We start from the raw sequence: 19,635 nt of genomic DNA, 5'->3' as shown, positions 1-19,635 counted from the left end.
AAATCACAGTGGTAGGAAGCAACACAGAGGGGTTAGAAATATGGTCTTTTTGATTCCTAGTCCAGCACCTATAACATACTACATGTGATCTAGAATATGAACTTCTAGCTCTAGGAGCATAAAATAAAATCAAACCCCCTTCTAAACAGATTATACTACTATATCTGCTAATATAAGAACACTAGTAACAGCAGGGACTTTGTAGAAGATTTGTATTTGTATTTCAACTCTACTACTTACTTTGATGTGGACATTCATTTTTCCAGTCTACGAAAAGGAGCAAAATACCAACTATATAGGGTTTTAAAAGTTAAATACATCTAAAGAGTATTCACATGAACTACAGACAAAGGAGGTTCTAGTCCTACCTGTGGTTAGCAAGCAATAAATGTTATTTTCCCTTCTCCTTCAACTAACAAGATGTGAAGATTCTAGTATTTAGAATGAGTCCATCAAAAAGGTCTCTGAAGATGAAACTCTATCAAGTTCTTCCTTAGTTGAGACTGAAGTTACTGAGCTAGGCAGGTAATTTAACTTGCTGAAGCCTGCCTGTAGTTTGAAAGAAAAAATGTTCAATTTCCTCCCCTTTTCTTCCCCTTCCATTTTCTCGAGGTAAAAGACACAGCTAAGGAAAAAAAGTACTTTTTAAAGGGGGGAATAAAGATAAGCAGATAATGAAAGCACAGAATGAGTAATTATTTGGTAATAGGGTCCAGCTGAAAAGGAATTGTTCACCAAAGTAGTAGGACGAAGTCCAGATAAAAGAAACAATCTAATTAATCTCTCGAATCCTCGGCAAAAAGGACACAGAAAGGTAGAGACCCATCTTATGAAGTTAGAGAATCTTCTTAATAACTGTTTACTGCAGACCTGGACCCTGATATGCTAAAAGAAAGCCTTGTTCTGGGTAAAGGCAAACGTAAGAATGACCTGTTTCCCTAGGAAATATATGGCTATGATTTCGTCAATCAAAATGAGGAGAAATGAGTTGTTTTTCTAGGAATCTTGGACACACTAAATACAAAAGAAAAAAGTAAGTCCAGAAAGTTAAGTATTTGAGAAAAACACCCAGGAGCTTCACTAAAATAGGAAAATAAATGGTCAGTAAAGGTTCTTTCTTAGACAAAGAACAGATGGATTATCTCCTTTATCCCTTTATTATTTACCTTAGTACTAGGCAAGAGGGTCTAAAAATGCAAAGAAGCTGTTAAGGACAAGAAACTAAAGATTAAAGGTTCATGTGGGTTTTTTAGTCATTCCATAGGTCAGAAACATATGCTTCTCCCTTAGGTCATGTCTCATCTAAATAGCAACTTGAGAAAACCAAATGGCATAACAGAGATATACCTACCAACTGTCAGGGATGAAATCCATCTTTAATGAAACAGCTCAGAGTCTACTTCTTCATATAACTTTGAACTGCTACAAGTGTAAAGGGTACTATTTCTTACACTGGGAAGAAGGGCAGGGAAGAATAATAGGCAAATTAATGAATTACATATGTTTCCAATTTTAAATTAGTCATTTGTTTCAAATGAAATGTTCTACTTTAATTGAGGTCATTAGTACCCTATAGCAAAAGAACACAAGTTTAAATGTTCATAATCACAACTAGGACCCAATCTCTTTCATAGGATAACCACCTATAGCTAACAAAAACCATATAATGCAAACTAACAGATTATATTCTTCATATGGAAATACAAGGAGAATTCTAACTCATTAGTATGTTATTATTCTGCCCAACTATGGATAAGTTACCTATACATGCCTAACAAAGTCAGGTAAGACCAGAGCTCCAAAGGACAGGTTTATTACTTCTTTTAAGAGAAAGTATAGATAACATTTCCAAATTTCTATAATATACATTGTTTTTGCCAATAATGTTAAAATGAACATTACCAATCTGTTAATAGGAATGGGGAAAGAGGAAAATAAAGGAACAATTGGACATACCCTATGCAGTATTTCTAAAACCTTTAATGCAGTATGAAGAAAACTGTTGAAAATTCTTCTTTCAGAAGGGGGAATACCGATCTTGTAGAGTTTCAAAAGATGTACCACAACTTCCTTAAAAAGTTCTACTATCTTGAGGAACAGTGGAGGTTCAAGTACTGACCACCAGTTTTCTGTTATTAAAAAGTGAACATGCAAATAAAATGAATTTTTAAAAAAATCACAATTTTCAAAATCATACTGACTTTTTTTCTGAAGCAGTAGTTGTTAACCCTTAGAATACCCCAGAAAGAGCATATAACACAATATCTTATGTAACATTTCTAAGGTTTATAAACCCCCCCGACCAAGTTAAACAATATTGTCCTAAAAGCTCTCAAAAGCAAAAATAAAGTATGAAAGTCTTGTTGAATTTATATTCTTGGTTTCCTAAATTATATTAAAAACTCACCACTATACCTAATATTAAAACCCATTATTTAAAAATGTTTTGCAAATTACAATTTCAATTTTTAAACAAAACATCCTTTAAATTGTATTGCTCTAATACTAAGGATCTTTCTAAGTTTTATCTTTCAATTTAATATATGGTTGAAATATTGTGAACCACTACCTTTAAAATGCAAGGTACTCCTGAAGATCAAATACAGAAGCTGAACAATGTAAAGTGTAACATATGGGTCCTTCCCCACATTCACTATTTGTAGTTACTAAGTACAAACACTTCAATCCTATGAAGCAGGCAGAAAGAATACAAAAACTTCTGACAACAGGAAAGCAATACTCGTAAGTCCCTGCTTGACTCTTTTTCCCTCAGATTCCCATATTCTACCCCTGGCTCGCTGCTTCCTCCATTTACCCTCAGCCTTAAAGTTCTTGTACTGATATTATTACTTCTATATATCTTAGCTCCACATATCTAACAAATACCATTAGCAAGAAAAGCACTGTGTTAACTGTAGCAAAAAAATTATAAGGGCCAGGAGACAGAGATAAAATCTAGACAATTAGAAAAATTAAAGTGAGAAAACTTTAGGCCAAAAAACCAGAGCGGTAAGAGACAGAAGTGCAAGATCAGATGAGCAATACAGTCCAGTCTATAGGCAGAAAAATAAAATCAAATATCATGAAATTAGCAAGTGAAGGAAACATAAGATAAAGGGCTTATATCAAAGTTCCAAGAAGATTTAAAGCCCATGTTTGTTCAGTTTTAATTGTTCCTCCTCCTTTACTTCTTTAATAGCAAAATTATACTAAAGGCGATGAGGGAAAGGAATACAGGTAACAGTTTTTAACTTTCCTAATACTGTCTCTGCTGTTATGTTTGATTAAACTTCTATATCTAACATGTTTTTCTTTCAAAAACTGCAACAACTAGAATCAAATGACTAGACAAAAGCAAGAAAAGGAAAAACAGGTTCATTTTTCCCTTAAGACAGTGTCAAATAAGCAGGGCAGCAGAACTGCAAATGGCAAAATAACTTATGAGCATTATTTAAAGACAAAAGGTTTCAAAAGAAAAAAATATTAGAATTCTTACCAAGTACTTTCAGTGGTGCCTTTTCTAGGTTCACAAGAGCTGTACCAAAGGGAATTGCTATTGTTGTAAAATTGTTGGAATCACTCATCAGGGGACATTCTGGTAGAGTAAGATAAAACCTCAATGCTTCAACATCAGGTAAGGAGCTAGTCAGTTTAGGAATAAGATTCTTTTCCAAACTAGCTGCCACCTATATTTTGACAAAAAGTAAAACCTACTTCATTTAAAATGAATACACTTTCACAGAAAAAAAAAAAAAAGGAAGGCAGGAAGAAAAGAAAGAAAAGGAAAATTTTGCACTACAGCAAACATGAAATGGTGAAGAAGAAAAAAGAAAGACAACATCTTACAGTGAATATACTTTGGAGCACAATGAAAAGTAATGCTTAAGCATTGCTTGGAGAATTTTAAAAACCATGTGTACAAGTCTCAATTTAAACTCTCTACCTCTATAACTATACACAAACTTAAGCAACATGGTAATATTAAGTAATTCAGGGTCTGCTTCAAACATCTGAAAAGATTTATAGATCTTTGACAGCTAAATTACAAATGCTTTAAAATAAAATTTTATTTTAAAAGCACATCATAAGAGTCTGTGAAACTGCAAAGTAAATTAGGCTATAAACGTATAACATAAAACAAAACAAAAAAATCAACAGATAATACTGTAAATATAATACTTTAAAAAACAGACCTGCTGAGATATCTGCGGATGATCAGGTTGTATAAGTTTGTGGAATAAAAGCCTAGCAGCATTCATATCAACCCCTGAAAATCTGGTACCTGTTCTATAGTGATCATCATTGCTAAAAAAAAGAAAAGAAATTAAAAAAAAAGAATAAAAATTTAAAATTACTTCATTTTTTAATTTGATGTACTATTTAAGACAATAAATTTGAGAATTCCAGCATATTAAAGAATTGCCACTTACCTAACAGCTAAAAAACTTCCATTTAGGCAACCAGAGGAAGAAAATGTTCCATCTATCTCACTAAAAAATTTAAAAAAAAATTTTTTTTAATCACAGAATTAGAAATTTGTTTACCCTTTCTTAAAAAAGAATTAAAATGAAAAATCTAATATTTAATGCTACAGAGCACTCCTCTAACACCGAATTAGATGAATCGGAATTACATAAATTGCTAAAGAGTGATAAAATGATACTTGATAAAGGTAATACTGTTTATGCTAGACTTTCTCAAATATTACTTTCATCCATTTATCAAACAAATGTTATCTGCTTTAAAACATGGAATTTTAAAAATTAAGTGTTTATGTTCATGTAAAAAGTTTTTAATTTTAAAAAATATTACACACTTTATATTGGCAGTGAGCCTAATCTGGGATATCTTTGGGATTTTCAGAAAAATTATAGTTTTGGAAAACAATCTAGAAAAACAAACCAGCTTTTCAAATACAACCCATCATCCCAAATACCAACAAAAAACAAGTAACAACATCTTAAGTGATATTAGACAAGTTAACAAAATATTCAAGGAAGAAATAATATTCAAGTCTTCCAGAAAGTATAAAAGTTAAGATAGTGACCACTGTGAAACTAGAAGGAACACATTTCAAGGCCAATCCTAAAATGGCTACATTAAATATTTTACGTTATCATTTAACATATCTCTATGTACATGAAAGAACTACAACTTATACATATTTATTTAAGATCTTTAAAAATATGCATGGATTTTTTTTTTTTGGAGACAAGTTCTCACTTTGTTGCCCAGGTTACAGTGCAATGGTGTTAATCTCAGCTCACTGCACCCTCAACCTCTTGGGCTCAGGTGATCCTCCCACCTCAGCCTCCCAAGTAGCTGAGACCACAGGTGTGCACCACCATGCTCAGTTAATTGTACTTTTTTGTAGAGACAAGGTTTTGCCATGTTGCCCAGGCTGGTCTCCAATTCCTGGGCTCAGGCAATCTGCCTGCCTCAGCCTTCCAAAGTGCTGGGATTACAGGCAGGAGCCACCGTGCCTGGCCCAAAATGCTTTTCTTACTTGGCTATCTCCACAGGAAACCTTCCAGAAGGATAGCTCAGCCATTTCTGAATTAGAACTTCATTCACTGTCCAGATCTGCTTTGTAGGATCGGGACATCTGAAGTCATCTGGTGGCCCACAGTTCTAAATTTTCAAATAAGATTAGTCAGAGGGAGGAGATATATATAACTCAAAAACCAAGAAATTCCTACTATACATTTGTTTTTAAAACAGAATTAAATCTCTGCTGAACACCTGAAACAAAAACCTGTCAAATAGATCAGAAAAAATTTATTCTTAGACTTGACAGGAAAAAAACTAAGGCAATTACTTTGTAACATATAAAGACCATTAATAATGGGTTTTTTTAATTTGTCAAAATTATTGGAGCTAAGTAATTATTTACATGACTATATTATTACCTGGGGATTAGAGTAATGTGAAAAGCTTTGATCTCCCCCTGAGAAAATTCTTTTTACACAGAAATATTCTTCAGAATCTGTAATAAAAATGTAAAAAATTAAAAGCCAAGATTTATACAACATATTTAAGAGCATCAATATGCCATTAGATTTTCACATAATCATCTTATTTAATAAGGCCTCCCATTCGTGGACTTCATGGTATAAAGTGACTTGAAATATTCTGACTGTTATGGGGATAAGACTGACCAAATGATGATTAAACAATCCCATAAGCATAAGCAGCATTTGGTGAAGCTTACAAGCCTTTCTTCTGCTTTGCACCAAGAAAGAAAAAAAAGAGTTTTCTAATCTGCATCTCAGTATATTTCAGTTTAAACCAAAGATGATTAAAAAAAAAAAAAAAAGAATGAAAGCTATAAAAGATAGCCATAAGGAAATAAAAATTAAGAATATTTATTCTTGGCGAGGCACAGTGGCTCACGTCTGTAATCCCAGCACTTTGGGAGGCTGAGGCAGGAGGATCATTTGAGGTCAGGAATTTGAGGCCAGCCTGGCCAATGTAGTGAAACCCCATCTCTACTAAAAATACAAAAATTAGCCAAGCATGGTGATGTGTGCCTGTAATCCCAGCTACTTGGGAGACTGAGACAGGAGAATCGCTTGAACCTAGGAGGTGGAGGTTGCAGTTAGCTGACATTGCCCCACTGCACTCCAGCCTGGGTCAGAGAGTAAGACTCCATCTTTAAAAAAAAAAAAAAAAAAAAAAAAAAAAGAATATTTATTTTTGAACTGGGCTACAGTGGCACGTGCCTGTAGTCCCAGCTACTTGGGAAGGTGAGGCAGGAGGATGGCTTGAGCCCAGTTCAAAGCTGCAGTATGCTATGACTGCATCTGTGAATAGTCACTGCACTCCAGCAAGGGCAACATAGCAAGACCAATCTCTTAAAAAAAAAATTATTCTTAAAAAGAAACAAACAAAAATACAAAAATTAAAACTTCTAGAGTAAATACTCCATAATGCAAAACTACTTTTTTTTTCAATATAGGTGTACAAGGTAATACATACAGCTCATACAGCTCTTTGTTGGCAGCTATTTGTCAGTAAAAACCAAATTAGGCCCCAAAGTGTATACATTAATACGCACATTTATTAGGAATAAGGAAAGGGCAACAAAGTTTCTTTTGAAAAAGATATTCCAGGCCTCCTCCTTCTTCTTTTCTTCTGCTCCCCAAACTGGAAAGAGTATCTATTACCAAAAATATTGCTGGGCTAGTTCACAGTCTATCGCTGTTAACCTACTCCCATCCCTTAGTTGACTAATTCTTCACCTTGTATTATTTGTGACCATGGCTGCTATAGAATTATCCATTCTTTTCAAGGAAATGACCATATGTTAATTTCCTTGATTATTCCCTACAACCAAGCACAGTGTTTTATTTGTAAAAGAAATCAGTAAATACCTGTCCATACAAATATACAATTTTTATCTAGGTTATACCAAAAATGAGCTTCAGAGTTTAGAACGATAATTTCATAATTACTATCAAATTTTCCGGAAGTTACAAGAATGCCCTAAGGCCAAAACAACTTTTAAGAATAAAAGGGCAAATCTCTATTAAATAAGCCAATTGTTCAACCTAAAATCTTTTTTCTACATAATTCTCACAAATCTACATGGAATTGCTCATTTCCTCAAAAGATTTAGCAGGATGTTATTTATTTACTCTTAAAAGGCAACTGCCCTCTATAAACAATTCCCTACAGGATGGTTGACTAATCTACAATACATGAATGGGTTTCTGGAGGCTGAGTTAGGTACCAAAAGTTAAGTTTCCTTAATTTCCTTTTTAAATTTTATTTATTTATTTATTTATTTATTTATTTATTTATGAGATGGAGTTTCACTCTTGTCCCCCAGGCTGGAGTGCAGTGACGCGATCTCGGTTCACTGCAACCTCCACCTCCCAAGTTCAAGCGATTCTCCCACCTCAGCCTCCCAATTAGCTGGGATTACAGGCATGGGCCACCACATCTGGCTAATTCTGTATTTTTGGTAGAGACGGGGTTTCTCCATGTTGGTCAGGCTGGTCTTGAACTCGTGACCTCAGGTGATCCGCCCACCTCGGCCTCCCAAAGTGCTGGGATTACAGGCGTGAGCCACTGCACCTGGTCTTATTTTTATTTTTTGAGACAGGTCTCACTCTGTTGCCCAGGTTGGAGTGCAGAAGCATAATCTCGGCTTACTGCAACCTCAGCCTCCTGAGTAGCTGAGATTACAGGCACCCACCACCACACCTAATTTTTGTATTTAGCAGAGACGGGGTTTCACCATTTTGGCCTGGCTGGTCCCGAACTCCTGACCTCAAGTGATCTGCCCACCTCAGCCTCCCAAAGTGCTGGGATTACAGGTGTGGGCCACTGCGTCCTACCCTTAATTTCCTTTTAATCACTACTCAAAAAAGTTTGAGAAACCTAGTCATTTGTCCTATACAACTTTATGCAGACTGGATTTTGCTGACTTTATCTTTGTGATTTCTCCTAACATTTGGCTTGGTCTTCTGTTCTGCAAATTGGTGGTTCAATCTAGATAGGTTTAAATCACCATTTGATCATTTCAGTAAAACTACTACATGGAGGCAGGAAAGTAGTTCCATCAGGAAACACATAATTCCTTTGAGAAGAATTTTCACTGAGTTCTTTTTTATGGTGGTAGCAAGCAGGCACTGATGCTCATTGCTTAGAGAATTCATTCATTGTAGGTTGAAAAATGATGTGTTAGCATTACTTCATGTTGTAGCTGAAGCATTAGTTTCTCCCTATCTATTATATAGTTACCTTATAACAGGAAAGAAAGGATTAATACTTGATCTTTTACAATTATTTAATATCCTCCTGCTTTTCAAATTTGCATATCTTTGATACTAAAGAGGGTAATAATTTTTGCATGTTTCTTAGTAATATAAATTTCTTCTTTTAGGAAATTCTATTTCCTTTATTTTATTTGTTTGTCTTACTTATCTATTAGATGTCTTGTTTTTTTTTCATTAATATGTATGAGCACTTTAGATATTCAGGATATTAACCTTAGGTTGTAATTGTTACAAATATTTTTTTCCAAGTAATTATTTGCTTAATTTTGACTCACAGAGCATTTACTTTTCCATTTAAACAAATTTATCTAATTCTTTATAACTCTCATAGTATACATGCTGAGAAAGGCTTTTCCCATCCTCAACTCATATTTTCTTGTCTTAAGAAGCTTTTACTCTTTAATTCATTTATAGTTTATCTTAGTGCATATTGTGGCATTAGGATCTAAACTGACCTTTTTGTCCCCAATTTTCAAGTGTCAAGCAATTTTCCCCCCTTATCTAAAGAATAGTGATGACTTGTTTCAATGTGTATGAATAGGCATCATATCTTCTACCTGTAATACATACTCTAAACAATTTTGCCACTTTTTCTCTATCTGAAAGTGTCCTTAAAATTCCTCTCCGCTGGGCACAGTAGCTCATACCTATAATCCCAGCACTTTGGGAAGCCAAGGTAGGAGGATCACTTGAGCCCAGGAGTTCACAACCAGCCTGGACAACATGGCAAGACCTCGTCTCTACAAAAAGAAAATTAAAAACTAGTTAGGCGTGGTGGTGCATGCCTGTAGTCTGAGTCCAAGAGGTCGAGAGTGGAGTGAGCTGTGATCACGTTGCTGTAATCCAGCCTGGACAGCTTTCTTCTTCTTTACAAAATACATTGTCAGGGAAATTTTGAAGACCTTGAAATAGAACCCCCTACCCCACAAAAAACAGAGTCTTGATTAGTGCACTGTTTAGGATTATCTCCACCTTTCACCGTCTTTGAGCTATTTACAATTCTGTAAATTGTACTTCTAATTAGAAGCAAAACACTGATAGAGATACAATTGTGTATGTGCTTTTGTTTAACGAGGAAAACGAGTAGTTTTGATGGTCTGGGGGTCCCTTTCCACTCTTAGCACTTATTCAGGACTCCAAAGGGCTTTGTTTACATGGGTTAAAATCATTAATATTTAACGTATTAGAACTTAAAATTGAGAAACTTAAAAAATACTTTTTTATTTGAAGATGAACAATATTGAATGCACTACATTTAGCATAGAAAACATCTTAGTATTAATATGAAAATCATTTTGACTGGCCGGGCATGGTGGCTCACGCCTGTAATCCCAGCAATTTGGGAGGCCAAGGCGGGTGGATCACGAGGCCAGGAGATTGAGACATACAGTGAAACCCCGTCTACTAAAAATACAAAAAAAAAAAAAATTAGCCGGGCATGGTGGCAGGTGTCTGTAGTCCCAGGTATTCGGGAGGCTGAGGCAGGAGAATGGCGTGAGCCCAGGAGGCAGAGCTTGCAGTCAGCTGAGATTGCTCTACTGCACTCCAGCTTGGGCAACAGAGCAAGACTCCATCTCAAAACAAAAAGAAAAAGAAAATCATTTTGACTTCAAGAACCCTCTGAGACAGAAATACTGAACTCAAGCAAAATGTCAGTTTGTTCCAGAATATTAAAGAGCACAACTAAAGATACAAGTGGGGAAATGAATTTTATTTTCCTCAGTTTATACCTGAGTCTGAAAGAAGCTATAAAATGGTTAACATCTTAGCAAAGTTCACTCCATTTTGAAGGACCTGCTCCCTTGGTTTACTGATAAATACCTATGATAAAAATGTTACTCTTTACTTTTTGTGTAATCTGCTAGATAGCAAATAATCTGTTTTATTAAAATAATATTCTATGCTTTATGTTGATTTTATTGTTCTTTAAATTTAAGAGGAAAAAAGAACAAAGGCTCCTGACTTACAAAACAGCTAAAATTCTTTTCAATCATATTATCATCTATATTTATGTCACTTTAGTAAAATAGGTAACTATTATTTCTCAAGCACCTATGATTATATCTTAATGAAGTATCCACATTTCCTCTCATACTTATTTGATTTTTGCCTTCCTGTGATGAGCTGAACTGTATCCCCAACCCAAATAGATCTGAAGCTTTAACCCTGAGTACCTCAGAATGTGACTGTATTTGGAGATAAGGGCATTAAAGAGGTGATTATTAAATTTAGGCTTTATTTATTTTATTTATTATCCTCTTGCTTTTCAAATTTGCATTTCTTTGATACTAAAGAGGGTTTCTTAGTAACATAAATTTCCTCTTTTTGGAAATTAGGCCCTAATCCACCATGACTTGTGCTCTTGTAAGAGGCAGAAGAAACACAGTCAGCCCTCCATATCTATAGGTTCCATATTTGCAGATTCAACCAACCATGGATAGAAAATATTTTTCTTTGTTTTTGAGACGAAGTCTCGCTCTGTTGCCAGGCTGGAGTGCAGTGGCGTGATCTCGGCTCACTGCAACCTCCGCCTCCCAGGTTCAAGCAATTCTCCTGCCTCAGCCTCTCGAGTAGCTGAGACTATATAGGTGTGTGGCACCACGTCTAGCTAATTTTTGTATTTTTGGTAGAGACGGAGTTTCCACCATGTTGGCCAGGATGGTCTTGATCTCTTGACCTCATGATCCACTCGCATCGGCCTCCCAAAGTGCTGGGATTACAGGCGTGAGCCACTGCACCCCGCTGGAAAATATTTTTTTAAGAAACCCCAAAAGCTCCCAAAAAATAATAATAATACAAATAAAAATCATACAGACCAGGCATGTTGGCTCATGCCTGTAATCCCAGCATTTTGGGAGGCCAAGGCAGGTGGATCACCTGAGGTCAGGGGTTTGAGACCAGCCTGGCCAAAATGGTGAAACCCCATCTCTACTGAAAATACAAAAATTAGCTGGGTGTGGTGGCACTGCTTGTAATTCCAGCTACTCAGGAGGCTGAGGCAGGAGAATTATTTGAACCTGGGAGGCGGAAGCTGCACTGAGCCAAGATCATGCCACTGTATTCCAGCCTGCGCAAAAGTGACACTCCACCTCAATTTAAAAAAAAAAAAAAAAAAAAAAAAGTATAGTGCTATCCAGTTCTAATTTCAGTTATTATTTAAAGTGTTTTCTGGCACAACGTTACTGCTCTAATTCTCACTTATGCTAGTGGTTCTCTAGCCTTACTGTTTCTAATCCACATATTCTATGCCAGGAGTTCTCAAAAGGGGATCTTCTTCAGGCTTACCCATGGAGTTGTTTTTTTTTTGTGATGGAGTTTCACTCTTGTCGCCCAGGATGAAGTGCAATGGCGCAATCTCAGCTCACTGCAACCTCCTCCTCCCGGGTTCAAGTGATTCTCCTGTCTCAGCCGCAGCGAGCTGGGACTACAGGTGTGCGCCACCATGCCCGGCTAATTTTTATATTTTTAGTAGAGACGGGGTTTCACCATGTTGGTCTCGAACTCCTGACCTCTAGTGATCCACCCATCTCAGCCTCCCAAAATGCTGGGATTACAGGCATGAGCCACTGCGCCCGGCTCCTATGGAGTTTTATAAAATTAAAATAAAATAATAAAAATATGTCTAGGCTTGATCCCAGACTTGCTGGATCTTTTGATATTCTTATGTATACCTGGTATATTAGATCTCAAGATAATGCTGTATCTCAAGATTTTGTTTTTGTCTATAAATGATTATATTCAGCTATATTTACATATCAGACGTAAGAGTCACTGAGTTCCTTGAAAATAGGCCTAATCATCATCTTTGGAAACATTATTATTCTTACTATGAATCTTCATCAGATCATATCATTTGATAATTATCAGTAACAAACTAGCCACAGTTATTTTAAGCCTCTATTACCTATTAGTAGTTTTTGTCTGCTCTGATGCTTGCCCAAAGACTCTCCTACAAGCTACAGGCCAGTTTGTGTTTTCAACAATGGAGTTTCAGAGCCTTGTTAAAAGGATTCCATCAGGTGTGTGAAACAATGTATATATCAAAGAAAAGACACTTAGGTATTGGGTTCTGAAGAGATCTCTCTTAACGTAACTTTCAAAATGTAGCAGTGAAGTGTATTAGGATTTCTCATAATCTTTTTTGTTAGTTGAGAAGCAGACATTTCATGAAACTGCTAACCCAAGGTCCAGCAGAATAAGAACTCACTACATAAGAAAGAATGCATTGATGAAGAAAATTTTATTATGGTTACATGTTTGAATGTTTAATTTTGATTTTGTGCTTATTTTTCCTTTCTAAACAATTTCATAAACTCTGCTTTGGTAAACTAAAAGGAACTAATTAAAAATGATACCTGATTCTCACTGATGCCCAGAATTTCATCTCTTACTGAGTCTCCCTTCCTTTATTAGTAATATAATTATTTACAAAGGTTCAATAAGAATATGTTCCCTTTCCTACTAGAATATAACTGAAAAAAATCTATTATGCAACCAAAGACTTATCTGAAGTGTTATATTTGAGAATGATGGTTACTTAATCAGGTATGACAAGTCACTTTTTTTTCTTTTATAGAGACAGGATCTCGCTATGTTGCCCAGGCTGGTCTTGGACTCCTAACCTCAGGCAATCCTTCTGCCTCAGCCTCTCAAAGTGCTGGGGTTACAGGTGGAAGCTATCACACCAGCCAATAAGTCATCTGAAGGAACAAAGTTTGCCTGTACTAACAGGGGTGATGCTGAGGATACCCTCTGTGCAGTAAAGGTTAGCTCAGCAGGTCTGGGGTATTGCTATGGATTGAACCGGGTCTCCTAAAACTTTGCATATTGGATGAGGCACAGTGGCTCATGCCTGTAATCCCAGCACTTTGGAAGCCCAGGTAGGCAGATTGCCTGAGCTCAGAAATTGGAGAACATGCTGGGCAACATGGTAAAACCCCATCTCTACAAAAAATACAAAAAGTTAATTGGGTGTGGTGGCATGCACCTGTAGTCCCAGCTACTCAGGAGGCTGAGGCGGGAGGATCGCTTGAGCCTGGGAGGTGGAGGCTGCAGTGAACCGAGGTCATGCCACTGCACTCCAGCCTGGGCAACAGAGCCAGACCCTGTCTCAAAAAAAAAAAAAAAAGGAAAAAGAAAGAAGAAAAAAATATTGTATGTTGAAATCCTAATCCCTAATATCTCAGAATATGATCTTATTTGGAAATAAGGTCACTGCAGATGTAATTAGTTAAGGTCATAATGGAGTAGGGTAGGTCCATAACCCAATATAATTTGTGTCCTTATAAAAGGGGGAATTTGGACACAGAAACATACACAAAGAAGGCCAAGGTCTACAAGCCAAGGAATGCCAAAGATTGACAGCAAACCACCAGAAACTAGGAAAGACACATGTAACAGATTCTTCTTATAGCCTTCAGAAGGAAGCAACTCTAAATTCGGACTTCTAGTCTGCAGAATAGTGAGCCAATAAATTTGTATTGTTCAAGCCACCGAGTTTGTGGTAGTTTGTTACAAGCAACTCAAGCAAACTAATATAGTTGTTTAAACTTTATACATTTTAAAGAAAGGTGTGCCCCTTTCCTGGCTCCAGAGAGATAATCATCTCTAAACCAAAGGAATATTGTGGCTATTAAGAATGTCCTCTTGTCAGCTGGGTGCAGTGTAATCCCATATGTGTAATCCCAGCACTTTGGGACGCCAAGGCAGGAGGATCACTTGAATCCAGGAGTACAACACTAGCCTGGGCAACATAGTGAGACCCCGTCTCTACAAAAAAATTTAAAAATTAGCTGGGTGTGGTGGCAAGCACCTGTAGTCCCAGCTACTTAGGAGGCTGAGGTGAAAGGACTGCTTGAGCCTGGGAGGTTGAGGTTGCAGTGAGCTGTGATCATGTCACAGCACTCTAGCCTGGGCAACAGAGTGAGACCTTGTATTTAAAAAAATTAAAAAGTCCGCTTGTTTACCCATGGCATTGCCCACAAAGATAGTTTATGATTAAAATGCAATTCATGCTGGGGGCCATGAGTTTAACCTCTGGAAGGGCTAGAATTGGTAAATTAAATTCATATGTAACTAGTTTTTATCCTATACAGCTTGAGTACAGTGCAAAAAGATGATCAATTTTTACACAATGTATCATAAAATATACATAAAATTTACAATTTTAACCATTTTAACTGCACAATTCAGTGGTAGCAAGTATATTCACAATGTTGTGCAACTATCACCACTAATCATTTCTAGAACTTCATCTTCTAAAACAGAAACCCATTAAACAATAACTCTCCATTCCCTCCTCCCTCTAGGAACTGGTAACCACTATTTCTGTCTATGAATTTGGTTGTTCTAGGTACCTCTTATCAGTAGACTCATGATATTTGTCCTTCTGTGTCTGTCTTTCACCCCACATAATGTTCTCCAGATTCATACATGTTGCATAATGTATGAGAATTTCATTCCTTTATATGGCTGAATACCATTCCGCTATAGACATATATGATTTTTTTCATTCATTCATCTACTGATGGACATGGGTTGTTTCCACCTTTTGGCTACAATGTATCACAATTTTTTGATGAAACTAAACTGCAGCAAAAACGACTGATTTTAAAACATCAACTCCTTCCCCATTCTAATGCAAATAATCTCAAGGTCTGCAGTTTCCAAGGTGCCAAAATGCATTCCTAAGTAATGGTGACCTTTGTTAAATATTAGCATAACTGAAAAATCTTTTTAATTATAAAAAAATCATCAAGATTATTTACAATAAAAAGCACTGGACCTTTACAAATGTCAACCTTCATAGTATCCTCGTCACTGTGAATAGATAAAATCTACTAACACACACATGTGACTCAATTTTTGCATCACTTTATAGAAAATCAGGATTCTGGTTTCCATCAACAGATAAATGAGAAGACAATTCTGAGGAAATTTGGGAGAGCAAAAATATATATATATATATAAAGAAGGACATCTGGGTTTCAGGTTGTCAAAAAAATGAATGAGAAAACAGCATTCAAATATTTCCAACTATTTAAGCAGCAAATTAACATCAATGAAAAAATAATCAGAGTTGCAAGAATAATAGATTAAAAAATAGGCATATACAAGTTTGGCTAAAGCAGCAAGGATATAAAAGGCAAATTTAAAATGTTTAATTTTTTTAAATTTTTTTTTTGTTGTTTTGTTTTTTTGAGATGGGAGTCTCACTCTGTTGCCAAGGCTGGAGTGCAGTAGTGCAATCTCAGCTCACTGCAACCTCTGCCTCCTGGGTTCAAGCGATTCTCCTGTCTCAGCCTCCTGAGTAGCTTGGACTACAGGTGTCTGCCACCACACCCAGCTAATTTTTTGTATTTTTTGTATTTTAGACGGAGTTTCACCAAGTTGGCCAGGCTGGTTTCAAACTCCTGACCTCAAGTGATCCACACACGTTGGCCTCCCAACGTGCTGGGATTACAGGCCTGATCCACTACGCCTGGCCTTATTTTAATGAGTACACAGGAGGTATATATATTTATGGGATACATGAGACATTTTGATACAGGCATACAATGTGTAAAAATCACATGAGAATTAATGGAGTATCCATCCCCTCAAGCACTTATCATTTCTTTGTGTTACAAATGTTCCAATAATAAATTTAGTTATTTTTAAATGTACAATAAATTATTCTCGACTGTAGTCACTGTGTTGTGCTATGAAATACTAGGCCTTATTAATTTTATTAACTACATCTTTGTACTTATTAACTACCCTTATTTTCTCCCCTTACACCACTATCCTTTCCAGCCTCTGGTAACCATCATTCTATCTTCTATCTCTGTGAGTACAATTGTTTAAATTTTTAGTTTCCACCACCAAGTGAAAACATGTGACTGTCTTTCTGTGCTGGCTATTTCACTTAACATACTGTCCTCCAGTTCTCATATTGTTGCAAAAGACAGGATCTCATTCTTTTTTATGGCTGAATAGTATTCCATTGTGTATATATACACCACATTTTCTTTATCCATGTCTGTTGATGAACGCTCAAATTGATTCCAAATCCTGGCTATTGTGAACAGCACTGCAATAAACATGGGAGTGCAAACACCTCTGTGATGTACAGATTTCCTTTCTTTTGGGTATATACCCAGCAATGGATCATATGGTAGTTCTATTTTTAGTCTTTTTAAGGAATCTCCATAGTGTTCTACATAGTGGCAGTACTAATTTACATTCCTACCAACTATGTACAAGGGTTCCCTTTTCTCCATATCCTTGCCAGCATTTGTTATTGCCCATCTTTTAGACAAAAGCCATTTTAACCAGAGTGAGATAATACCTCATTTTAGTTTTGATTTGCATTTCTCTAATGATGCTGAGTACCTATCATATACTTGTTAGCCATTTGTATACCTTCTTTTGAGAAATGCCTATTCAGATCTTTTGCTCATTTTTTAAAGAGATTATTAGATTTTTCCTATAGAGTTGTTTCAGCTCTTTATATATTATGGTTATCAATTCCTTATCAGATGGGTAGTTTGCAAATATTTTCTCCCATTCTGTGAGTTGTTTCTTCACTTTATTGTTCCCTATGCTGTGTAGAAGCTTTTTAACTTGATGTGATCTCATTTGCCCACTTTTGCTTTGGTTGCCTGTGCTTGCGGAGTATCACTCAAGAAATTTTTGCCCAGACCAATGTACTACAGAGTTTCCTCAGCTTTCTTATAATAGTTTCAGGTCTTAGATTTAAGTTTTTATTCCATTTGTACATGCTTTTTGTATATAGTGAGAGATACGGGTATATTCATCTGTTTTCATGCTGCTATAAATAACTGCCTGAGACTGGGTAATTTATAAAGAAAAGAGGTTTAATTGACTCACAGTTCATCATAGCTGGGGAGGCCTCAGGAGACTTACAATCATGGCAGAAGGCGAAGAGGAAGCAAAGCACCTTCTTCACAAGGTGGCAGGAAGGAGAGGTGTCGAGCAAACTGGGGTAGAGCCCCTTATAAAACAATCAGATCCTGTGAGAACTCACTCATTATCTCAAGAACAGCATGGAGGAAACCGCTTCCATGATTCAATTACCTCCACCCGGTCTCTCCGTTGATACATGGGGATTATGGGGATTATAATTCAAGATGAGATTTGGGTGGGGACACAAAGCCTAACCATATGAGGGGTCTAGTTTCATTCTTCTGCATATGGATATCCAGGTTTCCCAGTACCATTTATTGAAAAGAATATCCTTTTTCCAATGTATGTCCTTGGCGCCCTTGTCCAAAATGAATTCACTGTACATATGTGAATTTATTTCTGAGTTCTCTGTTCTGTTCCATTGGTCCATGTGTCTGTTTTTATGCCAATATTATGCTGTAATTTTATTAGGGTCTGTTTCTCTTGTTAGCTCTAATATTTGCTTTGTATATCTGGGTTTTCTAGTGTTGGGTGCACATATATTTATACCTGTTATATCCTCTTGTTGAACTAATCCTTTTATCATTATACAATGACCTTCTATATCTTCTTATACTTTTTGTCTTGAAATCTGTTTTGTCTGATATAAGTATAGCTACTCCTCTTTTTGGTTTCCATTTGCATGGAATATCTTTTTCCATTCCTTTATTTTCAGTGTATGTTTCTTTATAGGTGAAGTGTGTTTCTTTGCAGGGAGCAGATCACTGGGTCTTATTTTTTCATCCAGCCAGTCACTCAGTGTCTTTTGACTGGGCAGTTTAGTCCGTTTACTAAATGTTATTGTTAATAAGGACTTATTCCTGACATTGTAAAATTTGCTTTCTTGTTTTATGGTCTTCTCTTCCTTCTTTCCTTCTTTCTTCCTTTTTGTGAATGTGACTTTCTCTGTTGGAATGTTTTAATTTCCTTTTTTTTTTTTTAAATTTTCTATGCATCTATTAATTTTGTTTTTTGAGACATGGTCTTGCTCTATTGCCCACACTGAAGTGCAGTGGCACAATCATGGCTCACTGCAGCCTCAACCTCCTGGATCAAACAATCCTCCTACCTCAGCCTCCCAAATAACCAGGACTATGGGCATGTGCCACGATGCCAGCATAATTTTTATATTTTATAGAAATGGGGTATCACTATGTTGCCTAGGTTGGTCTCAAACTCCTGGGTTCAAGCAATCCTCTTGCCTCCTGTTTTCTGATCTGATCTGAGGTTACCAGGCTTGCAAATAACATCTTAACTGATGACAAGTTTACTCTCATTACAAAAACAAATAAGCAAAGAGAAAACTGATAAAAACTTTAAACTTCATCATCTTTTCCCCTGCTCTTTAATTTTGTTACACCTATTTATATCTTATTATACTGTATATGTCTTTACAAGTTGCTGTAGTTATTTTTGATCTGATATTTTAGTCTTCTTACTCAAGATGAGTAGTTTGTACACCACGACTAGTGTTATAATATTTTATATTTGTCTGTGTACTATCACCAGTGAGTTTTGTATCTTCAGTTGATTTGTTATTGTTCATTAATGTCCCTTTCCTTCACAATGAAAAACTCCCTTTAGCATTTCTTATAGAACAGGTCTGCTGTTGATGGAACCCCCTCCATCTCCCAGGTTCAAGCGATTCTCCTGCCTCAGCCTCCTGAGTAGCTGGGATTACAGCCACCATGCCCAGCTAATTTTTTTATTTTTATTTTTAGTAGAGACGGGGTTTCACCATGTTGGCCAGGCTGGTCTCCAATTCCTGACCTCAGGTGATCTGCCTGCCTCAGCCTCCCAAAGTGCTGTGATTATAGGCATGAGCCACCATGCCCGGCCGCCCCTCAGTTTTTGTTTGTCTGGGATAGTCTTTACTCTCCTTCACATCTGAAGGATATTTTCACTG

General features: G+C 36.4%; 1 protein-coding gene across 20 annotated transcripts in view; it reads right to left on the bottom strand.

Annotated features, from left to right (window-relative positions):
* The window catches only part of HERC4 (HECT and RLD domain containing E3 ubiquitin protein ligase 4), a 152,642-nt gene that overhangs the window by 67,507 nt on the left and 65,500 nt on the right, over window positions 1-19,635 (bottom strand). For 12 of the 20 annotated variants that reach the window (XM_077944935.1, XM_077944939.1, XM_077944932.1 and 9 more), the window contains 6 exons: window positions 5,910-5,986; window positions 5,507-5,631; window positions 4,431-4,490; window positions 4,194-4,305; window positions 3,497-3,686; window positions 1,957-2,129 (listed from right to left, as the gene is read on the bottom strand). In XM_077944935.1, the coding sequence (XP_077801061.1) occupies window positions 1,957-2,129; window positions 3,497-3,686; window positions 4,194-4,305; window positions 4,431-4,490; window positions 5,507-5,631; window positions 5,910-5,986 (737 nt within the window). Of the gene's footprint in view, window positions 1-1,956; window positions 2,130-3,496; window positions 3,687-4,193; window positions 4,306-4,430; window positions 4,491-5,506; window positions 5,632-5,909; window positions 5,987-9,430; window positions 9,524-19,635 lie in introns of all 20 variants that reach the window. The other 8 variants (XM_077944928.1, XM_077944927.1, XM_077944926.1 and 5 more) reach the window with 1 other exon arrangement.

The sequence above is a fragment of the Macaca mulatta genome, chromosome 9, assembly GCF_049350105.2.
Source record: "Macaca mulatta isolate MMU2019108-1 chromosome 9, T2T-MMU8v2.0, whole genome shotgun sequence".
Lineage (NCBI taxonomy): Eukaryota > Metazoa > Chordata > Mammalia > Primates > Cercopithecidae > Macaca > Macaca mulatta.
The sequence above is the reverse complement of the archived record's forward strand: the minus strand, read 5'-3'. Positions and strand labels throughout refer to the sequence as shown.